This window comes from Poeciliopsis prolifica, unplaced genomic scaffold, assembly GCF_027474105.1.
Source record: "Poeciliopsis prolifica strain line A6 unplaced genomic scaffold, Auburn_PproV2 SCAFFOLD004, whole genome shotgun sequence".
Classification (NCBI taxonomy): domain Eukaryota; kingdom Metazoa; phylum Chordata; class Actinopteri; order Cyprinodontiformes; family Poeciliidae; genus Poeciliopsis; species Poeciliopsis prolifica.
Window position 1 is genome coordinate 413,202 of NW_026562379.1, and position 21,684 is coordinate 434,885.

The following is a 21,684-nucleotide window of genomic DNA, read 5'->3' on the forward strand; positions in this document are numbered from 1 at the left end:
GAGAGAAAAATCTTAATTTAGATGGTCCTTTTGGAGACATTTCTACAAGGTGATCAAGTTATTCATTTCTCTCATTACTTTTCCAAGGCGTGAAAGAAGAACCAAACTGACAACTGGTTCAGATGTAAAGAGACTTTCCAGGAACCCCTGAATGAACTGCTGTGACGTTTGCATGGACTGAAAGTGTCCGAAAAGATAAAAGGAGTGAAAGCAACTAAAACATGTGAATATTACAGCTTCACATAAAAATGGAGGCTATTTAGTCATGACAAGTGAGTCAAATGAGACTTGACAAAACTACCCATTGTTCTGCATCATGCTTAATCAGGGCTGTTGTGCAGATGCATCGCAGGAACCGGATGGAGTCTTAAAGAAGGACCACTCCCAATTCTTTAATCTCACCTCAGATCTACAACTGAAAACAATGAAACATGTTTAGCCATGGATGAAGAGAACTAATGTTAATTTATTACTTTAATCCCTCTAGGAATGGCACTTACCTCGAAGCTATTACAGGAAAATCAAGGACTGGTTATTTACCGAGTCCATTCCTGGAAACCAACACAGTTTCCAAGAACAGTCATCAAATATCCAGCTAGAGTCACATCAAAAACTTGCCAATGGCTGTGAAAAGCATGCAACTGGAGAGAAACATGCTAATTTACATTTAACATACGTTTAAAATAAAGTGTGGCAACACATCTGCACGAGTCACAATTTAGCTCTGCATGCTCAATCTTACCTGATACTGTTAGTACCATGCACAGATGGACACTGTGTGTTTTATGTGTGGTTTAAATGGCAAAAAAAAGTAAACAAAAACGTATCCTCCAGCAGCACAAAACGGTGCCCTCTAGTGGTGAACGGAAGAAATAGCACATGATCACATGGCGCAGCTGTCACATTGAGGTCTTCTATCACAAAACCACCTCAACAGTTCTCTGTGTTGGGTTCATGTTTCTTACCAGAACTGAAAGCTTGAACGTGGGGATAATATAATAAGTAAAACAAATAAATGGCTCTGAGGAGAAAAATGTGTTGCTGTTTTGACCCCTGATGCTCTTTGCGTGTCCCAAATGACAAAAACCTCTGGCAGACGATTGGATAACCACCGAGAGGTTCTCGTGAAGCCTGACAACAAACTGGGATGCAAACAAGTCTGCAGGCAGGCGAGAGGTGAGACTGGTCAACAAACGACGTCACGGAGATGGAAGAGTCACGGGAGCGCAAGTCGGGACATGAAGTGGCTATTGGAAGTTGGGAGCAGGATGAGGGTGTCCGAGCGTGGAGCTGCCGCCCCCCCACCACTCCCACCCGCCTCAGGCGGTGTAAGAGGATCTGCGCTGACCTCGTCTGAGGGCCGGACCGAGCCAGCAGGACAGCCCTAAACCGCGGAAGGAGAGGGGAAAAGGGAAAGGGAGGAGAAATGTCGAGAGTTTAGAGTCAGAAGGTGGAACTTACTGGAAGTTTATTGGCTTCAGGTGGTGTCAGTCACGTTACTTCCTCCTCGGCTGTGGTGAGAGGGTTGGCGGGTGGGAGGCACCCTCACATCACCCAGCTCTGTCTCTCCGCTGTTTTTTTTTTTTTTTTTTTCCTCGCACAAAAACCAGCCTGCACTTGGGTTTGAAAGTGAAACAGGGCAAGACTTGTAAGAGGAGTTGCAGCTTCTTGGCCTTTTTTCATTCTCACGGCTTCCTGTTCAAGGAAGCCATTTTGTTACCAAGCCCTGGAGCAGAGCACTTGTACAAAGTTTGCCATTGTTTTGTCCTCTCTCCCCCTGCCTCTCGCCCGCGGCCGGAGGAGTTTCACGGCCGGCTTTGGACTTTCTGCCCTGCAGCGCGACGTCTTTGGAGCCGCGCTGAAGGAGAGAGGTGGAGGTGGAACGACAGCAATGGTGAGAGGCGGGCGGCAGATCTGTCTCCCTTTCGGTGCGTCTTTTTCTCAAGCTTGCCCTGCTTGAAGAATGACAGAAGTCAGACGACGTGAAAGGACGTGAAGCTGCTTCCTGGATAACAATTTCTTCCTCGCTCCTCTGGAGGGAGGCAGACCAACGACTCGGTGCGGGGAACTTGGACTCTCTGCTCAGTGTGTGGATACCCAGATCTCCTCTCTCCCAGCAGGACAGTTTGAATGAGTGTTGACTTTTCGCAGAACCTCCTCCACTTCACCAGGCTGTGCGCTTAGAGCTCCAGGAGGTCTGCAGGGGAGAGCCAGTGGACTCTGAATGGCCAACGCGAGCCCCTGCATGCCCTCAGGGGCAATGTCCCAGGTCTTCTTCCCCCCAGCAGGGGCCTCCCCACCTGGCTCAGCGGTGATGCAGACGGGGCCCTCCATGTCCATGCCCTCTATGCCCGTCCAGGCTCCTTTTCCAATGGTGGACCCGGCAGCGGGACACGTCGGGATGACGATGCCCTCAATGGTTTGCAATCCAGACGGGGTGTCCTTCATCATCCAGATTGGTCTGACCAGGGAGTCTGTCCTGCTGCCCCAGACTGCTGACCTGGCGTATGTGAAGCAAGTGGCCTGCTCCATAGTCGACACCAAGGTAAGACATGGGAAGGTTTGCATGCGAAACGACAAGATGCGAATGATTTATTGATGTGCGAAAACCAGATTCTTGACTGAATTTGTTTTGTTGTTGTTTTTTTTTCCACTGTCATTTTTAAAACAACAAAAAATAAGGAGATGTGCAAAAGTCTGAATAATGGTAGCAGTTCAAACATTTCTTCTGCAAGGAAGAAATGTTTGCATCCGCGGTGGGTTTGTGAAGCAGGCAGCGCGGGCGTTTTGGACGGGTTCCGTCCAGCTGTTTACCCAAGGGGCCACACATGTGCTGCACAGGAAATAGCTGTTTATAGGAACACAGCGAAGTCACTTGTGACCTTCATGTAAACTGCCTCCTCATTACAAAAATTGATCCGCAGGTGCTTCTCAATAGTTAGAATATTGTCGAAAGTTATCCTACATCAGTAATTATTAAAAAAAAAAAAAAATCTTTGTTATTTTTATGGAAGCATTTCACTTTAGGATTTTGAATACAAAAATATCCCATTGAAAAAAACACATGTCCACGTACTGTACAGTAAATGCCTGGGGCGCCTGATTCATAATGATATCTATAAAGAAAGACTATCACTCAACACTAAAACATGCAAGGGAGGCTTTCTTTGCAGATGTCATAAACAAAAACATCAACAATGCTCAAGCTTTATTTGACAGGCTCACAAACCCTCCTGTGACGTTGCCACCTGAACTCCAATCTAATGCTGCCTGTAACAAGTTTTCCAGCTTCTTTTCAGAGAAAATTCAAAAAATCAGAGGATTAATCTGCACATCAACTTCAAAGCCAGAACCATTGCTGTACCCAAACAAAACAAATACAGGAAAAATGACCCATTTTCAGGTACTTAATTATAAAACCCTAGAAGAAATTATAAGTCAATTAAGTTCAAGCTCCTGCTGTCTGGATGTCCTACCCACACATTTCTTTAAGAAAGTCCTGCCTGTTATTGCTACTGATCTGATCCAAATCGTAAACTCATCGCTTACATCAGGTGTTCTCCCCCAGGCCTTGAAAACAGCAGTCATCAAACCACTGTTAAAAAACAACCTGGACAAATCACTATTGCAGAATTACAGGCCGATCTCAAACCTCCCACTCATCAGCAAAGTTATTGAAAAAACTGTGTGTAAACAATCAAATAGTTTCCTCATGATGACCAACTGCTTTGACACTTTCCAGTCTGGTTTTCGTGCTCACCACAGCACGGAGACTGCCCTCGTAAAAGTATTCAATGATATTCATATAAATACGGACTGTGGGAGAACCACGGTGCTGGTTCTGTTGGACCTCAGTGCAGCTTTTGACACTGTCGACCATGACATATTACTGAATCGACTGGAGAGTTGGGTCGGACTCTCCGGTTCGGTGCTCGACTGGTTTGAATCTTACTTAAAGAACAAGGATTTCTTTGTTTCAATTGAAAACTTCTTATCAAAGAGGTCAAAGGTCACATGTGGGGTACCCCAAGGTTCAATCTTAGGACTAGCGATCAGGCCCGAAACCTGGGAGTAGTGATGGACTCGGACTTGAACCTTGCGAGCCACTTAAAGACCATTACAAAGTCGGCCTTCTATCACCTGAAGAACATCTCCAGGATTAGAGGACTAATGTCTCAGCCAGATCTAGAGAAACTCATCCATGCATTTATCTTTAGTCGCATTGATTAATGTAACAGCAATAAGTCTTCAGAGGCCTGTTCAACAAATCAATCAAACAGTTGCAGCTGATCCAGAACGCTGTTGCTCGTGTTCTCACTAAAACCAGGAGAATAGATTTTAAAATACTGTTGTTAGTTTACAAATCACTGAATGGTTTAGCACCACAATACATCAAAGATCTGCTTGTATCAACCTTCCAGACCTCTCAGGTTTTCTGGTTCTGGTCTGCTCTGCATCCCCAGAACCAGAACCAAGAGAGGAGAAGCAGCTTTCAGAATCTATGCACCAAAATTTTGGAACAAACTTCCAGAAAACTGTAAAACAGTGGAAACCCTGACTTCCTTTAATGCTCAATTAAAACACACCTGTTTAGAATTGTATTTGAAAAGTAATATGTAACAATGTATTGTCTTTTCCATGATGCATGACTTTGTGTTTTTGTGTTTATGATGTAAAGCACTTTGAAATGCCTTACTGCTGAAATGTGCTATACAAATAAAATTTGATTTGATTTGGGGTCTCTCTTGCAGGAATTACTGCATAAATGTGGTGTGACATGGAGGTGATAATAGCCTCTGTTGCTTCTGGTTCAGGGCTGGGTTAGGACAAGGAAAGGGACAGCTGTTGCTGCTATCCTGGATTAAGTTAAACAACAGCTCCAGCTGTAGTTTAAGTCTGGCAAATCTCCCTCAAATCCTGACTGGGTTTTACTTCATAATTCTCTCAAAAACTGTGACTACCCTTGTTGTGTTTCTGTCCTCACCTTGTCCCTCCACTCAACTTTCTGTTAATGTGCAAAGATTCAGCCTCCTGGAGGCAGCTAGCTTCTGTAGCAATGCCCTGGGAGTCGAGGACTATGAACCCATTCAATAAACTGAACATTTACTTTGGAACCTCAGAAATGCACTATGGAAATTAATTACATAGTGTAAATCAATGACATGTCTGAAAACCTTTATTTTTGTTGAGATATTTTCCCACTTACAAGTACAAAAAATAAGAAATGTAAAATTACAAACAGTAGATCAAACTATTTGGTACATATTTAAAACAGAAACATGGACTTAACAGAAAGGTTGTGATTTTTAACAGGAAGTTTTATTCTGAGAAGCGGGCCCCGTTTGAACACATTCTAATTTATTCAATATGACTGTATAGGTCAGACGGCATTGAAAGTCAGTAGTCTTCCCCATTATTGCGTGAGTCTTTGTTTGAAATCGAGGTAAAATGTTATTTATTTGTGGTATGAATAAAATTTTCCAGTAATCTTAATTTTGGAGTTTCATCAACCTCTCGATTATAGTCCTCGAAATGAATGGGCCTTGTGTAAATTAATTTCAGACGAGTCAGTGAATCTGTAGTTTCATGAGATGTACGTAAAAAGGTCAATGTTCTCTTTTTGGAAGTATTATTTGTGGTTTGTTGTCATTTGGCTTTCTGAAGGTGTGGACTGGTTTCTTATAATGAGTTTGTTATGGTTTTCCACTTCTAACGTTGAAGAAAAAAATTTCCTTTTACTTTATGCACAGAGTAAGTTTTGCATTTTGAGCCACATCAAGCCGGTTTTTGAAGAATGCTTCAGTCATTTAGTTTTTCCAGTCAGTTATTCCCTTAAAATGAAATTCCCAGATGTCGAAGGATATCCCGTCACTCACTGATTTAGTGTAAATATTTTAACAACAAATGATTAAATAATTAGACAACATTGAAAGGTTTCTCATAATAGTAATGTGAATGTTTTGTGGATGTGAAATGCAGTTTTCAAACCGCTGAAACCTTTTTGTTCTGGCGGTAATGCATCATTGCCACATGTCAACCATGGTGGTGGTAGCGTAATGCCGAGGGTCTCTTGCAGAGCGAGTGGAGGTCTGCAGACGCAGGAGGATTCCCATACCCTTCAGCTTCATCCCAAATAAACAACCGGATATTTACAACTTCTGCAAAATTGTGCACGTTGAACAAAGAACCAATCCTTGCTCATGCAAGTATTGGTTAAAAATGACATGCATTAGTTTTTATTCACTTGGAAACTTGAAACTTCCAAACACCGACACAGAGGCAAGAGTTGGCAGTGACATCCTCTGTGCAACAGGAAACAATGTGTGTTATTGGAACTTTGCTCTTTACTTCGGAGCTGGGGGCACACATGGCAGCTAAACGGTTTCCAGGACGTAGAACGTTGGAAGGCTCAGCAGTTAATATCAGTTTTAATCCGTCGCTCCGGCCGGCAGGTGACAATCAGCTGATTATGCAGAGCTCGCTAAGAGAAGCTCTGTTAAGCTTACAGAAAATGTGCATTTTCCAGGAAGCAGTGGCAGTTCTCTCCAACCAGCAATGGCCACTGTGCTAATCAGTTGTTTTGCTTCTCTGCAGCAGGCTTTGTTCTAGCTTTCAGTGTCAGTGTTTCCCTGTCATGCACCTGCATGTTCCTCCGCCTCTGGTTAACAAGCCTACACATACAGCTGCACGTTGCATTGTGTTGCGCTATGCTATGTCCAGCTCACTTCAGCTTCAGTCTTCCTCTTTTTCTGCATTTCCCCTGCATATATGTTTCAATAAATTACTGGTCCTCTCCACCTAATTCCCTTTTTTAAGTATTATCAGACAAAAATCAATTTTTCAAACGTACAATACTCTAGTCACAAGTTCATTTTTTACCGTATTTGGTCATACTGCTAACAGACACTAACTTCAATGTATTTTATTGTGAGCTTATTTGAAGTCAGTGCAAATTGGCACATATTTGTGAAGTGGAGGGGAAAATAAAAATCTGAACAGTATGACATACAAAAATAACTGTTAGAATGGCCCAGTCAAAGTCTAGAGCCTAATCCAGTGAAGAAAGATGTCCACTCTGTCCACTCTGGCTGAGCGTAAGCTACTTTGATAAGAAAAGGTTCCAAAAAAGTTGGTCTGCAGGTGGAAATAAAAAGTCTTGTAGCTGTACTTGCAGTGAAGGAGATTTCTATAAAGCGTTGACTCAGAGAGGCTGAATACAGATCTATGCCAACATGTTTTTTTTCCCCCCCACATCAAAATTAAGCACTTTTGTTTGGTGCTGGTTGATGATATAAAATCCTTCCCCAAATCTGTTGTTGAAGCATAGCAAAATGTGCTATGCTTGGTTTAAGCACCATGAATACTTTTTTATAAGAGGTTGGCAGAATTTAAGATCGTTTTAAACTTAAAACCAAAATCATGTAGGTTTTTTTTTTTTTTTCAGTTTTGGTATATTTTTATGGAATATCTGAATGTAATTTCCACAACAGAATGGCATTATTGGTATAAATTTTTTTTTGTTTCTCAGGCATTGTTCAAATAACTGTGAACTATGTGCAGTTATTTAAACTGCACATAGTTTAGTTTTCAGTTTAAAAGTTTGTGTTCTGGACACAGTCAGGGACTCAATTAAAAACTATTTAAAAACAAAAAGTTGCTCTAAAAAACCACAATTTTTTGATCCAATTTTCATGGGGATTTAAAGCTGAAACATGAACTGTGTCAAGGTGCATCAGAGTTTGTCGGCATCACCGCATTAGGAGTAGTGAAGTATGTAAACTATGTCGTTGGATGACTTTGTGTGGTCCTACTGCTGCAGCTCCATGCCGTGACACACTGCTGTCAGGAACAGATGCGACCACAAAGGGCAGGAAGTAAGTAGGTGGGGGTCAAGAACGTGATTGACCCCGCTGTGTGATCACATTGGGGCTGATGAGTTACCAGCTTTAACAGGGTAAAGTTTATCTGCACAGCCCCTGATAACGAAGTGGTGTCTGATAATCATGCTACACGTCGGTGTCAGTGTCCCGGTCAAACAGAACCTCAATCATACCGATAGATAAATTTACTGGTGGTTCTCGGGGAAAGGGATTAGAAATTACTACGCAATCCCAAACTGAGGACGGAACAAGACCGTGCTCACAATGTGGCTTCTTGGAACCTCTTTGAGCCACCAAAAAAGCAACCACACAGAAAAGAAAATCTGGGTTTATCTACCGCCGTGCTGATGGTTGGTCAGGTGTGGTGTCTTATGATTATTCAACGGGGATCAGGGGGCTGAGGGAGGCGGCAAGCCCACAGCAACACACACAAACACACTCGCAGCTTAGCAACTTCCCTGGCAGATCAAGCAGTCATGAAAGAAAGTAAACGCATAAAGAAAAGCACCGCAAGTGTTGTATTTGCATCAAAATAATGAGAAATCTGAAGTATTTTAGTAGAAAAAAAATATACAGTTAATTTTTTCAACATTCACATGCCTGATGACTAGCTGGGCAACATTTGTCAGACATAAAAATCTGCATGTCTTAGCAGTTGTTTTGCTTTCATTAAAGCTGTTAAGATAATGTATTTTTTTATTGTTTACATAAAAATTACAATATTTGTTTGATTTAATTGCCAAAGTTTTGCAATGCAGTGATCACAGATTAACCACACTGACGCATATCACTCATAGCTGTGGCAGTAATGCACATTGCGCTGTCATTCCGATTAGTCAGGTCTTGTACAACTTTGGGCTCAACAAACAGGCTCCCTAAGCAACATTGCCTTAGGTCTCTGTTGCATATCTTAGCATTAACTACAAGCAAGGCTGTGTTTTACTTCATATGGAAAATATTTTCTCAAAAAGCGCACAAACATTATGGTGTTTGAGTGGAAAGTTGTGACCCAGGACATTTTTTACCTTCAAACTGACTTAAAATGCAGAATATCCAATTCTGTGAACAATCTTTCCCAAATACATTTAAGCTTTTCTTTAGTGGAAGACATTTGTATTTGTCCTCTTATGAAGAACAACAAAGAAATCCTAATGATCTCAAGCAAAGTTATACAGAAATGCTATCAATTGCAAGCAACTAAACATGTTACATGGACATCAGTAAATTATTAACGCTGAAAATGTATTTTGTGGAGATCCATTCGAGCACGACTGCAGAGACCTGCCCCACCCTTAGCTTCCCTTAGTTTAGTAAAAGAGCGTGAGACTCTGAAGAAGTGAAAGTAAAAAACCAAAATGCTGACAAGTTGCATGTATGAGAACACATGTTGTTTTTTTTTTTTAAACAAAAACAGTGACTTGAAAAACTGTAAGAGCCTTTAAATCCCAAATTTATTTCATCTGCTTTCTTACGCAAACATATCTGAAGTTGTTTTCTTTGGTAATTGGGATTTATTCTTGGTTCTGTCGTGGTAAGTGAGCCCCACACAGTATCAGACTCCTTGTATTTAACTCCCTCTAAAAACAGGAGTCTCTGTATGGCAGGGCATTCAGCTGATTGGGCTCCATCCATATAAAAGGTGTGCTCTTAATACGTTACAGAGGGCATAAGATTTTAAATGCTTAAATCCATCAGTATTCAATCTGTCATGTTCTGTGTAACCGTCATTGTTATTATTAGCAATGTAACTAAGTCGTGAAGAAAATAAAATAAAACAATTCAGCATACTCTACCTATCTTATGTATTTGAACAAGTTTGGGTATTTAACATAATTATTATGTAGTATGGTAAATGCAATTTATTGAAGGAAAAGAAATAGGACACCCCAACATTTATTCCCAGTTGAACTGGTAACCCCCCCCTCCACCCCTGACAAATACCATATTGGGTTTTATTATGTCAGGAGTATAATTCCCAGTATTTTAAAGGATTATAGCCTTACACAATATTTGTTTTACATTTCTTCTTAGAGCTGATTTTTCCATCCTCTACTGGTTTCTGCCAACCAATGCAAAACTCTTACTTGGATGTTTGGAGAACAACTCTTAAATGTTAAGTTAAGGTTATTATTTGTTCAGTCTATATGGGTCAAAGTATTGTAACATAGCTAAGCAGATTACATTGAAACTCAGTAAAACCTGTGTTGTGTGACCAAGAAACCTTGGTTTTCTTTTTGCTCAGAGGTTCATCCACAGTCTCTCTGGCTGCCTTTCCGCACATATAACATGAACTCATCAAGCTTTTATCTATTTATTTTTTCACGTGCAGTGATGACCCACTGGAATAATATTTAAACTAATCCCTTAGTCCAAAACAACTACGTTCAACTTGAAGAATTTATGTCTTTGTTTTGCAGAAAACTAAAAATACCCACTCTCAAACGAAAAGATGTATTAAGCAGGATCTTTCCAAAGCTGTTTATCCCAGTCACTAACACATGCGGTCAAGAGCCCTCAAAAATCTCCTAAATACAAAACTCCTGCCCTGTTTGGAGCTGCAGCTTTAGTTGGGAAAGTTGGACAATAGACGGTTTGTCCTGGCCTTGCCAACTGAGTGTGACACAAGAGCTGGACTGCGTGTTTTCATGCATGAATACCTACATTTGGAGGCTTATTGAAGGTAGTTGGGTGCCTACTACCCCACCCCGCGGTCATCCTTGCCATCCCAGAAAGGGTGACTCATCTGCTCTGTTTATTCACAGGATCCCTTCTTGTGTTCCGTTGACACATTTTCCATTCACTCCTCAGTCGAGGAGCAACACTCTGCCTTGCCTCAGTTTATTTCATTACAGACTCCTGACCATAGTCCTGCTCTCTGCGTTTGCTTCTTGAAACTAGAAGTGTTCCACCTTTTAGAGGACCAGACATCTGGCAAAGATACTTACTAAAATCCATTTTGGCTGCCCTAGTTCACGCTGCATCCCAAGCCCCCACTCACTCTTGATCCACACAAACTATTAGTGAACACAGAGGTCTGTCTTCATTTAACAATAAAGCAGCACTAATGTAATCTATCCCTTGCTTGACAGGCCCTCTGTGAGCCCCAGCATAATTTGATGAATGTTGGTTTATCTTCCTTACTTTTTCATCCCATTCTTCTTTTTATTCTAATTCTCCTCATAATTTAAATCCTGTCCTATGGGTACTTAAGATAAAACACCACTCCTCTTTCTCCTCCTCCACATTTTACTGCTCCTCTTCTTTCGTAACCTCCTTCGTTAATCCTCACCTTATCTTCTCACCCCTATTCTCCCCTTAAAACAACTTCCTTACTCACTGTGACTCATCCTTCGCTCCTTGATCCATCAAAACTTCTTTTGGCATCTGCCTTTTGGCCAGCGCTTCTACTTTCTCAACACCTAATATTTTCTACAGTGTGTTGATCTTCTTTTGAGCGCTTCAGAGGAGTGAACACAGAGGAATGATTCTTGTTGTGAGTGCCAAAAAAAACAAGATTTGAAGTTGCATTGCCTTCCAAAAATATCTTGGTTACATGATTTTGTCATGTTACAACATACATTTCTGGAATTATTATTTTTTATTTTTTTTCCGTTAGACTGACAAGGTAGCGCATCTCGTAAAGTGAGTGAATATATGTAGATACACACATTAGATATTTCTTACAAATAAAACTATATAAATGTAGCATTGGATTTTTATTCAGTCGCTCTGAATGAAAACAATTTGTCTACCAACGTTGCACATCTAGATACATACATGTTCTCCTTTGCATCTTCCCTGTCAGTAGGATTAATCAGCTACATATAGCACCCTTTAAAACAAATGTTTTCATTGTTCCCTATGCAGCTTGTAGCAAACTGCAAATATCTGATAATTTTCCTCAGCAGAGATTCTTTCTCTTGCCTCTATTGGTTGAAACCTGTGGCCTGCTTAATAATGTGGAACATCCTTCTTAAGTAGATTTTCTCTAATTGAGCTCACCAGACAAACTAATCAACCAGCTCTCTGAAATTAATTATAGTGATTGAAAGCCCTGGCACACAATACCATCTATAAATTTAATAGCACAACAAAAAATGTAATCTTTATGACCCTCAAATCCAATTTGCATAATAATTCGGAACACCGTGTATAGCCTTCACACTCCTGACCTGCCTGTTCTGTAGTTTTTTGGGTCTTATTGATGCTGTTTTTTCTTTAATATCCTCCACCAAGCCCCTCAGTTCTGCTCACAATGTTTGTTGAAGTAAATTTTCACTCAGGTTTAATAAAGCGGTGACTTTTAGTGGTAAGTGATGCAATGAATGTTATTTTAGAGTATAAGAGTAAAGGGGAGTACTCATAAATGCACTCAATTTTTTAGCTTATTTTTCTTTCTGAAAAGTTGTTAAAACAACATTTAATGTTTTCTTCCATTTCTACTACCGGGGGTTTTTATCTATCAGATAAAATTCCAATCAAATCTTCTTTGATTGGAATTTTATTGGAAATAAAATTATTTCCAATTAACTCTAACCCTATTTATGAAGTGCAAGTGAAATAAATACTTTTCGAGGCTGTGTTCTTTGAGTAAAAACAAAAACAAAAAAAGCTATGAAACGGTTTCTTAAAACCAAAGCTAACTCCAACTTAATTCTAGTTCAGTTAATATCCTCTATCCCGACCTAGTTTATCAAAAGGGCCGACCGTTTATCTGTTTCTGACAGCTGCGTCATTCCTCACTTGTACAGCGATTCCGGTTTATGTAAGTGTGTGGGTGAAGTATGTCTGTGACTACGTAAGCATTTGAAGACTAGTGAGAACATGTCAGGGCCTTTTCACTGTTCACTCTGTCAACTTTCCGGATTGTCAAACATGTGAGCTAACCTGCCACGAGTTATGCCACACTCTGAACGCACAGCCACGTTTCGTTGGACCAATGAAACTGTTGGCGCCAAATGCTGCATGCGAAGTAAAACATTCAAAATCTGCTGCAGAGAGTCGCATGAGGCCTAGGTATTTTTTGCCAATGTGTTCTGATCCCAGCGAGGAAATGAGGACAGAGTTATTTGAACAAACACAAAGAAATCCAAGTAGCTAAACAGAAACACGTTCTACGCCTTTCAGACATAAACAGACTCGCAGCTGTGATTAAACCACCCCCACGGCCCACTCCCTCCCGCTATTCTGACCATTGTTTCCACCTCCGTTTTGGAAGTTGCTGTTTCTTTATCTCGTTCCCTAGAGAAGAAGCCCCGGGGTTGGGATCACACACACTACCTCCTGTTTACCACACTCGCTTGCATATGTATTCTTCACACTGTAATCCAACACTTGGTCCAGATTTCCCAGTAAAGATCATGAAAACCATGATGATTGAAATTTTAAAACTGCACCACAAGTGCTTCAGCTGTCTCTTAAAATCACCAATCGGTATATATTTTTAAATTGTGGTTTTATAAAGACTCACCTTTATTAGTCAGTAAATTCTTAAGTCAGTCAATATCCACGAGGATAAACAAGTTGTGGCTTTATCAGGCTATGCTAACGCGGCCGTTCACCAGTAAACAGCAGCTTGGAGCTTATTGCTCCGTCATTATTTGATCTACTTAAATTGCAGTGCAGTTAAATAAACTGTCCAACTTTTAAGCAGTGACATTAACAGCAACACCCGTTTGTTCTGCTTACCCAAACGTGTCTCCCTCTGTGTGTGTGCGTGCGTGTGCGTGCGTGGGTGGCTGTGTGTTGGTTCCCTCTCTTGATGATTTGCATGGTAGTGGAACAGCTTTGCATGACAGACCGTGCTTGGTGTCTTCTAGCTGTTGATGGCAGGGGCCCTGGGACAAACTCGCTCCAAATACCGGGACATTTGAGTATTCAAATCATACTTTCCTACAGGGAACGCTGGGACAGGGATGTTCGTCAGCCTCTGAGAGAGGCTGACGAGGATGATAGATGGAGATAAGTATTTGAAACTAGATTGGTGACTGAGATTGCAATTGGAAAAAGAACATGCATAGAGATAAAATTCCAGCTGTCCACAGTCTGCACTAATGTTAACTATCAGAAGAAGTAGAACTGCTTATAACAAACTTTTTGAAAGGAGAATCTCGTTGAAGAGCCACAATTTCTTTCAGCTTTGTCTTTTCAAAGCCCATTTTGCCCCTGAGCCCACTGCATTCCTTCTCTCGCTGCGAGTAAAGAAAACCTTATGATACTAATCCTGCAATTAGTAATGGTGAAAACAGTTTTGTGCCATAGTCCAATTGGAAACCCATGAGCAGAGCTGAGCAGCATTCAGTGGCATTTACCGCACTGTTTGTTTGAGCACAATAGGATGAATCAAAATATAGCAAAGTGAGCATACGGCCTTTCAAGGGTAGAGACACAAACCTTTCATGCATGCAGAGTGAGGACTGGTAAATTAATGACCACCTTTGAAATTAGTGACTTAGAAGCAGTTGTGATATTCTTGGTTCTTTGACTTGTTGAACTGAAGGTAAATGTGATTTGTAATTATGATAATAATGACTTACAGTTATTCCAAAGAAGGTAGATCCCAAGGTCTGCTAAAAGAAAATAGCATGCATGACCCCTCAGAAAACACAGAGACACCTTAAGAAAGTGCAGGGCTGGAAACTATTTGCTTTAATTATCTGGCATGTTTGAAATGTGTGTGAGAAGGCGGGCCTTTGAAAGGCAGCAGACAATGGGGTCAGTGTGAAGGTTGACAGGATGGGCTTGGTTGGTCAGGGGCACATGTGAAGAGAGAGTGTGTGTGTGTGTGTGTAGCTCCGACACATGAGACGCGTGTTTGTATATGACTAAATACAAACACACATCTTCGGTGGAGTGTCAGGGTATGGTGTAGTTATGAGGGGAAATGGGGAAAACCATTATGCTGAGATATAAAGTTTGCAGGAGATAGATCAAGCAGAGATTTATCTGTAGTTATGTAAAAGCAAATCCAATGGAAGAGGAAGTAGGATGACAAAATAAGGCTTGAATGACTGTAGGGTTTTACTGTATGTAGTTTCACGCTCTTGGTTCCGTTTCTAGATTTAGATATAGCAAAAAATTAATTCTCTTTAATTGTCATTGTGTAAATAGATGAGAGCCTTACAGTCGTATCCTAAATAAAGCAGTCCTTTATCAAGCATCTTTGGAATTTTAATTGGCGTGAACATTTGTTGTATGACCAGAACTGAGTGTTTTTAGCTTTCGGCACTTCCCCTCTTTGTGCTTGCTAACCAAAACCATGAAATGCATGGGGCAAGGAAAGTGGACAAAAAATGGAGCATTTGGAAAGGAGAGGTGGGATAAAAAGAGAGGAGCAGATGACTCAGGGTGGAGTAATGTGGCCTTTTGTGGCCCTCAGCATGCAGCTTTGTGTGTTTGTATGCCCCTGGCATTCGAGGCAGTGGAGAATGTGCAAACACCCCTCACATTCAGCCCGCTCAGTGTTTTCTCTTCGGTCTGGTTGCTCCAAAAAGTTGGAAGGCAGATCCATACTTATAGGGACAGTCGATGACGCATTCAGGGAAATGTCGTAATAGCCGAAATCACATCTCGACATGTGAAATGTCAAGTGCGGTAATATATAGTTATTCGTAAATTTAAAATTTGGGCACTCAAACAATTATTTTAATAAGAGCCCCTATGTTTGACATTGAAAAGCACAGTTTTACAGATATGATTTTATGTTGATTTCAACCTCAATATAAAAAAACAAAAAGTAATTGCTCTCTGAATCTAATAACTAGTTTTGCCACGCTTGCCAGGAACAACTGCCACTAATCGTTTGCAATAGCTGTCAATTTTTCTTTTTCACCACACAGGAGGAACTCTGGCAAACTGTTTAAATAATTATTTTAATTTATTCACATTGGAAGTTTTTAAATGTGAACGGCCTGTTTAAGTGTATCAAGCATATTTAGACTGGATTTTTGAGCCGTTCAGACCTTTTAATGACACGACTATTCTGGATTGTGTTGCTGCATAACCTAGGTTTAAAGACTGGATGGAGATTCTCCTGTAGGATTATCTTCTACAATCAAAATTTATATTTACAAACTATGATTTATTTATTATTTATTTTCCTGAAAGTTTAGGGCCAAACATGCCAAGATGAAGTGAATGGTTTTGAATTTCTGTAGCTCTTTGGTTGTTGTCTTTGGAGCTCTTTACTTTTGCCAGAGAGGCTCTATAAGTGATTTATTGGTGGTGGTAAATGCTCTGAGAAATGTGGTTGATGAAAGTGATTTCACAAGACAAGAAGTTGTATTTTCTCAAGTTGGCTTTAGACAGCTTTTCTCTCTTAATGAATACAGTCTTTCTGTTGGAAAAGGCTGTTTCTGGTTTGCATTTTGTATTCATTTTTTTTTTTTTTTAGTGTCTGATATTAAAAATGCATTTTATTTAAATATTACAAAAAGGCAAACACTATTTTTGAAGGCACCTTTATCCTGGTATAATTTTCTATGCAATATAAATATATGTAAATGGACATGCTCACATTAACATTTTTGTTACTGATTGTAATAATGTATTATTTTTACCTTAGATTTGAAGTATTTCCATAGGTAGAGCAGACACAGATAATTCACCTGCAGAGCAGCACTAAAGGAATTAAGCATGAATATTATAGGATTAGAAAATCTGTCAAGATATAAAATTCAGTTCAATCATCAATGTAAGGATCCTTCAAGTCTGGACCAGAATTATGTGAATGCAATGTAGAGATCAATTTTAAGGCAAATGTTTTCTGCAGAATACCTGACATGTGACTAAGATGTTAGAGGGTTTTATAAGAACCAAGAAGCAAATCAAAGTTGCTGTTCGATTTTAAACAACTCGACTTGAGCCGTAACAATAAAAGCGTGGCTAAATGATGCAGAAACAAGCAGGGGAAAACAGTTAAATGCCAATTTTTCTTTTGCCATTTTGTTTCCACTCATCTTCCTTTTCTCCTCTCGCTCCTTGTTACCGAGACACATTTTCTTCTCTTACATGCTTTGTTTTCGGTGTTCCCTCCCATGAATCAGTTGTTTGTTCATTGCAAACAAAGTGGACCGAGTCCAATGTTCCTATCGGCTTACCTGCCCAGAACAAGGAAAAAGGTGGCAGGGGGAGGAAAGCGGGGGCTGATGGAGAGCGGAGCTGCTTCCAACAAAGGCTGCTTCAGAGCATGAACAGCCCCTCTCTCATGCCTGCTTATGGCTCTCATGTTACCTCCTCATCCTCCTTGATGCACGGGGCAGAATGAGATGCATTGTGCCTGCTCGCCTGCTCGAGACTAAGCTTCCTCTGCGCGCACACACGTGCGCCTAACTCTACCCCGCTCTTTGTGACAGACGTTAGCATGGTTTTCCATGTACTACTTGTTTCTGTTTTTGTCTGTTGACTATAATTGCTCCTCTTTTAAATCTTATTTAGAATAAACGCTCCATTTTCAAAATGTCATCTTTTTTTATGTGTTTTTATATATTTGGAATACCAGAAAGTCGTTTTTTTTTTTTTTTTTTTTTTTGATTTCCAAAACGTCATTGATATTTGTTTTAATAAAACCTGTGTAAGTGGTGCATACGTATCCAGAATAGATTTATTTATATCATTATGTGAATCATAGCCTTTGTTCACGGCAAAAAAAGAAATTGGAGCATAGACTATGAGGCAAGCCTTTTCACTCAACATTAGAGTCCCACCTCACAAATGCTTTTCAAATCAAAGAATCCTATAAAGTCATTCCTAAGCCTTGTGCAAAGCTTTTTCCAGAAGAACCGAATCTGTTAATTCAGTTTATTTATAAAGCTCCAATTCATAACAAACATTATCTCAATCCACCGTGACTGTAGAGAAATAGATGACGCTCTGAGTTCTTTTCACGTTAATTTAGATGAGGTGGTGAATGAGAGGTCGTAATATTCTGGAGTTTTTGTTCATAAATATGGTCTGAAAGAGACAGAATTAGTGGAATCTCCAAACTCGCATCATATTTTCCCCGTGACGATAAACGATATACGTCACGGGGAAAATAACATGTAAAGGCCACAAAAGAGGCCTGCAGGAAGAACTCAATTCACACACAATTGTAGCTGTAGCGCTTAAATCTGGAACTGACAGAAAACATCAAAGTTTTCACATCCAGTTTAAAAACTTTAACATTGAATGTTTTTACATGACAAAGTTTGCGCCATTACGGTGTAGTTGCGAAACTACCCAACCTTGATGAGAGTGATTGTACTCTGTGAGAAACATTAGCGGCTCTACACTTGTTTTGGTGTGTGTTCCTTCACGCTCTTGTTCAGCAGGTTTGAACGATTAACGCTGATGGAGGAAACTAACAGGCCAGGAATGTAAACCTGACTACACCGGTGTTCCCCTGGATGACGCACACCTTGCTTCATCAGTAAACACTCGGCCCAACGCCAAACCTCCTCGGCACTTTAATGCATCGTAATTGCACAACCCTCATGCTTTCTGTTCTTATGTTTTCAAGCCATGTCTGTGCTTGGAAGCAAAATCAAAACAGCCACCGCTCATTAGGACTTTAGTTCAGTTTGGTCAGGTTGCCATGAAGTTGTGGGACGTGAGCTTGGTGCCACAAATCGTACTCGCATGTACATAAATCATGAGTGGTGGGAAAGCATGATTTACCTCAAGAGAAATACACAAAGCAGCAGTTTTTGTTCTTTGGAAAATTTTTTAGCAGGTCTTAACAGTTTCTGCTGCTTGAAAATTCACACCGATTAGGTAATCAACATCCTTTGCTGTATTTCACATTTGCACCATTCAGGCCTGACCAATACTACACAGGATTAAATAACTTTTTTTTTATTTGAGAAGTGGATATGATTTATTTGGCAAAGTGCTCAAACATTCAGAAGACAAACAGAGAAATGCTTCTTCTTAATTTATCTTTAGAGTTTGGCAGCACTGTAGCTAGGACAGGCTCTTCATTTTAATCCTGGACAATGAATAAAACATTTTCTGTCTAGGAATTTTGTTTGGAACTGCCCTTTTTATCATCACTTTGCATCTCTGAGATTTTTATAATGCTTGTTTTATCCTTCCTTTGGTTTCTCAGAATCGAAAGGAGACTTATTTTAGGAAACAACAAAAGGTGTTTCCCAAACTTGGAACACCATCCGACACATCATCAAGGACAATAACAACACTTCTGTCTTGTAGATTTATATGTCACAATGCTGCTTAAAGACCAACAAACCTAGCAGAGATTTTCTTTTAGGTTTGTTAGGTCCAATGTGTTGGATTTTCTGACATTTTTAATTCCAGCTATATATTATTTGTTGCTTCTATGGCATCATAGAAAAAGATTTCTACAAGATCTTCACTTATAAAACTGCCTTTAGTGGCACTCAGGGATATTTTACTCAGTGTGTAGAGTCATTTTAAAACAACATTTTGTCTCATTGCACTACTATAATAGCAAAAAGACCAGCAGAGTCAAATGAGAAAAAAAAGATGCTGATGCAGTGCTTGATGGTTTAAGCAGAGGTGACGTGTGCTCTTCTGCTCTTTATCATGTGTCATTCTTAGCTGTCATCTAAACTCTTGTTGGTTGTTCTCATGTCTGCTGCTGAAATGTGGCTGTGCGACCTCATGTTTCTGCTTGCCATGATGCAGCATTTCATTCCCACTTTGAAACTTTAAATCATCTACAAATCCTGCTGACTCAGACTTTAAGAAACACAAATTACATGCATATTTGGCTTTGCAGTTTGAGTTTGCAGTTTGACTAAATGTGTCTTTTTCTCCCCCAGATAAATTGCTGTCATTGAGTATTTATTATTGTGCTACAGAAAACTTTCCCCAGAGTTGAAGTTGCACATACTTGCACATGCACTGATTAAGTGCAACCACAAGCTATTGCACGTGTCCATTCATCGTTGAAGCTTACGCAAGTGTCGCTGTGATACCTCCCCCCGAAACGGTGCCTCACAAAACGACGAATTTCTCTCCCAGGACGTTGTCACATCACGACTCTCAAACTTTACTGCATTTCATTGGGATTTTATGTGACAGACCAACACCAAGTAGGTTGTAGCACTGAAAAAGTTAAGTCGTACATGTGAACAAGAACAAATCTCTAATATTTTATGTGATTTTGCACTCTGCTCATCGAGTCGGTACAATCAAGTTTTTTCAAATTTAGACGGATGTTTGGGCCCATTCTTCTTGCCTGGGTAGCTCAGACTCGATCACACTGCTTGGAGAGCATCTTTGAAGGTCAGATCTTCATGACGCCATTTTTCTTTTTGTCAAATAAGGTGATCAAAGTCCGAACTCAAATTTGGACCCCAAATTCAACTGAGAATTTAAGCAAGAAGTGAAAGTTTCTCTTTCTTAGACGTGCTTCAGCAGAAGTGCAAAAATGGTAAAGACTTGTGTTAAAAGGCTTCCAGTGAAAATGATTGGCCACATGTCATTGCCCTTCTGCTTTACAAGTACCACAGTATCATAACTATAAAGTAGTAATTAAAAATCTTATTTTTGTTTCTTTTAATGTGACAAAATGTGGAAATAGTTAAGGCTTATTAAAACATTTCCAACATCCTGGTTCTTTTAACAGCTTAAAGCCAGGCCTGAAGAACCCGGCACACTTTGGCATAATACGCAAAAGTACAAAGGCAGAACGAGGGCAATATCTGACCTGTTGTTACATCAGTGAGCTGGCGGTGTAGGTAGTGAATCAGCAGAAGTCACGCAGTTATGATATAACACGGCGTCTCCAGAGACGTCCGCTTAAAGTGTGTGAGCAAACTTTGGAGTTGTGTTCCCCTCCTCTATTCCCTGTTATTCTGAGCTCTACGTTGGCTCTCATTTGATCCGCCGCCTCAAAGGAAATCACTGTAAACACACTTTCAGTCACTTTCTAGACTCTTTCAAGTTCTCTGATGTGTCTTGTTTACGAAGTAGGCGGGGACAACATCGGTGCCAAAAAGAGAGAAAAGTTATTCTATTTCATCTACAATTCTTCCACTAGAAAAATACCATATGTGAAATTATTTTTCTGGTCTTCCACTGAAAAGTGACATACATGCCTTTTACCTTGATTTCAACCTGCCTGTTGGTTAAAACAAGATGTTTAAGATCATCTCATGTTACTGGTGATTTAACACCAGTTTTGTTTTTTGTTTTTTTGACACATCTTCATTTTGTCTTCCTTTGTCTTTAAGCCCTGGGGCTTGCAGATGCTGTTCGTATCGCTTTCTAATAGGGATGCTCCCATCAAGTCTTTTGCTGCCAATTCCGATGCCGATCACCCTCGAGGCCGATCTCTGCCGATCGTCTGGGTTGACTGTTTAGTTTTCGCATTAATTATAAATGCTACAATGTGATCTGGAAATTTTTTTAAAATGATCTAGTAATAAATTCACCTAATTAACCTAAACATTTAATATACTTGCAGGCACAGTACAGCAGCTACTTGGTCAAAAGAACAACTGAAAAACCTGCAACATGTTAAACAGTTAACAGTAAGGTTGTCTGAACCCTGACTTATACAGGAGTCAAATAAATCCCACAACGCTCCCTATATCAAGCAATGTCTAGTAAAAGAGGGAAACGTTCATTCAAAGTCAAATGCAGGTTGCATCAAAATAAACAACCATGGGTTACTGAGTCAACACTTCCTAACGTGATGCTTCTGATTGGTTGTTTCTTATTGAGCAGAGTAATTCTGCAGAACACAGGAGGAGGGAAAGAAGATCAATTCTTATTTATTTTTTCATAAATTATTTCTAGTAGCGAAGATTTTAATATGTGAAATCTTTATTGTTGT

The 21,684-nt window shown here is 40.1% G+C and overlaps 1 protein-coding gene across 2 annotated transcripts in view; it reads left to right on the forward strand.

Annotated features, from left to right (window-relative positions):
* Positions 1–1,600: 1,600 nt before the first annotated feature.
* Positions 1,601–21,684, forward strand: part of prkd2 (protein kinase D2) — a 43,582-nt gene continuing 23,498 nt past the window's right edge. For both annotated transcript variants that reach the window (XM_055028426.1, XM_055028427.1), the window contains exon 1: positions 1,601–2,545. In XM_055028426.1, the coding sequence (XP_054884401.1) occupies positions 2,225–2,545 (321 nt within the window). In that variant the 5' untranslated portion in view covers positions 1,601–2,224. The remainder of the gene's footprint in view (positions 2,546–21,684) is intronic.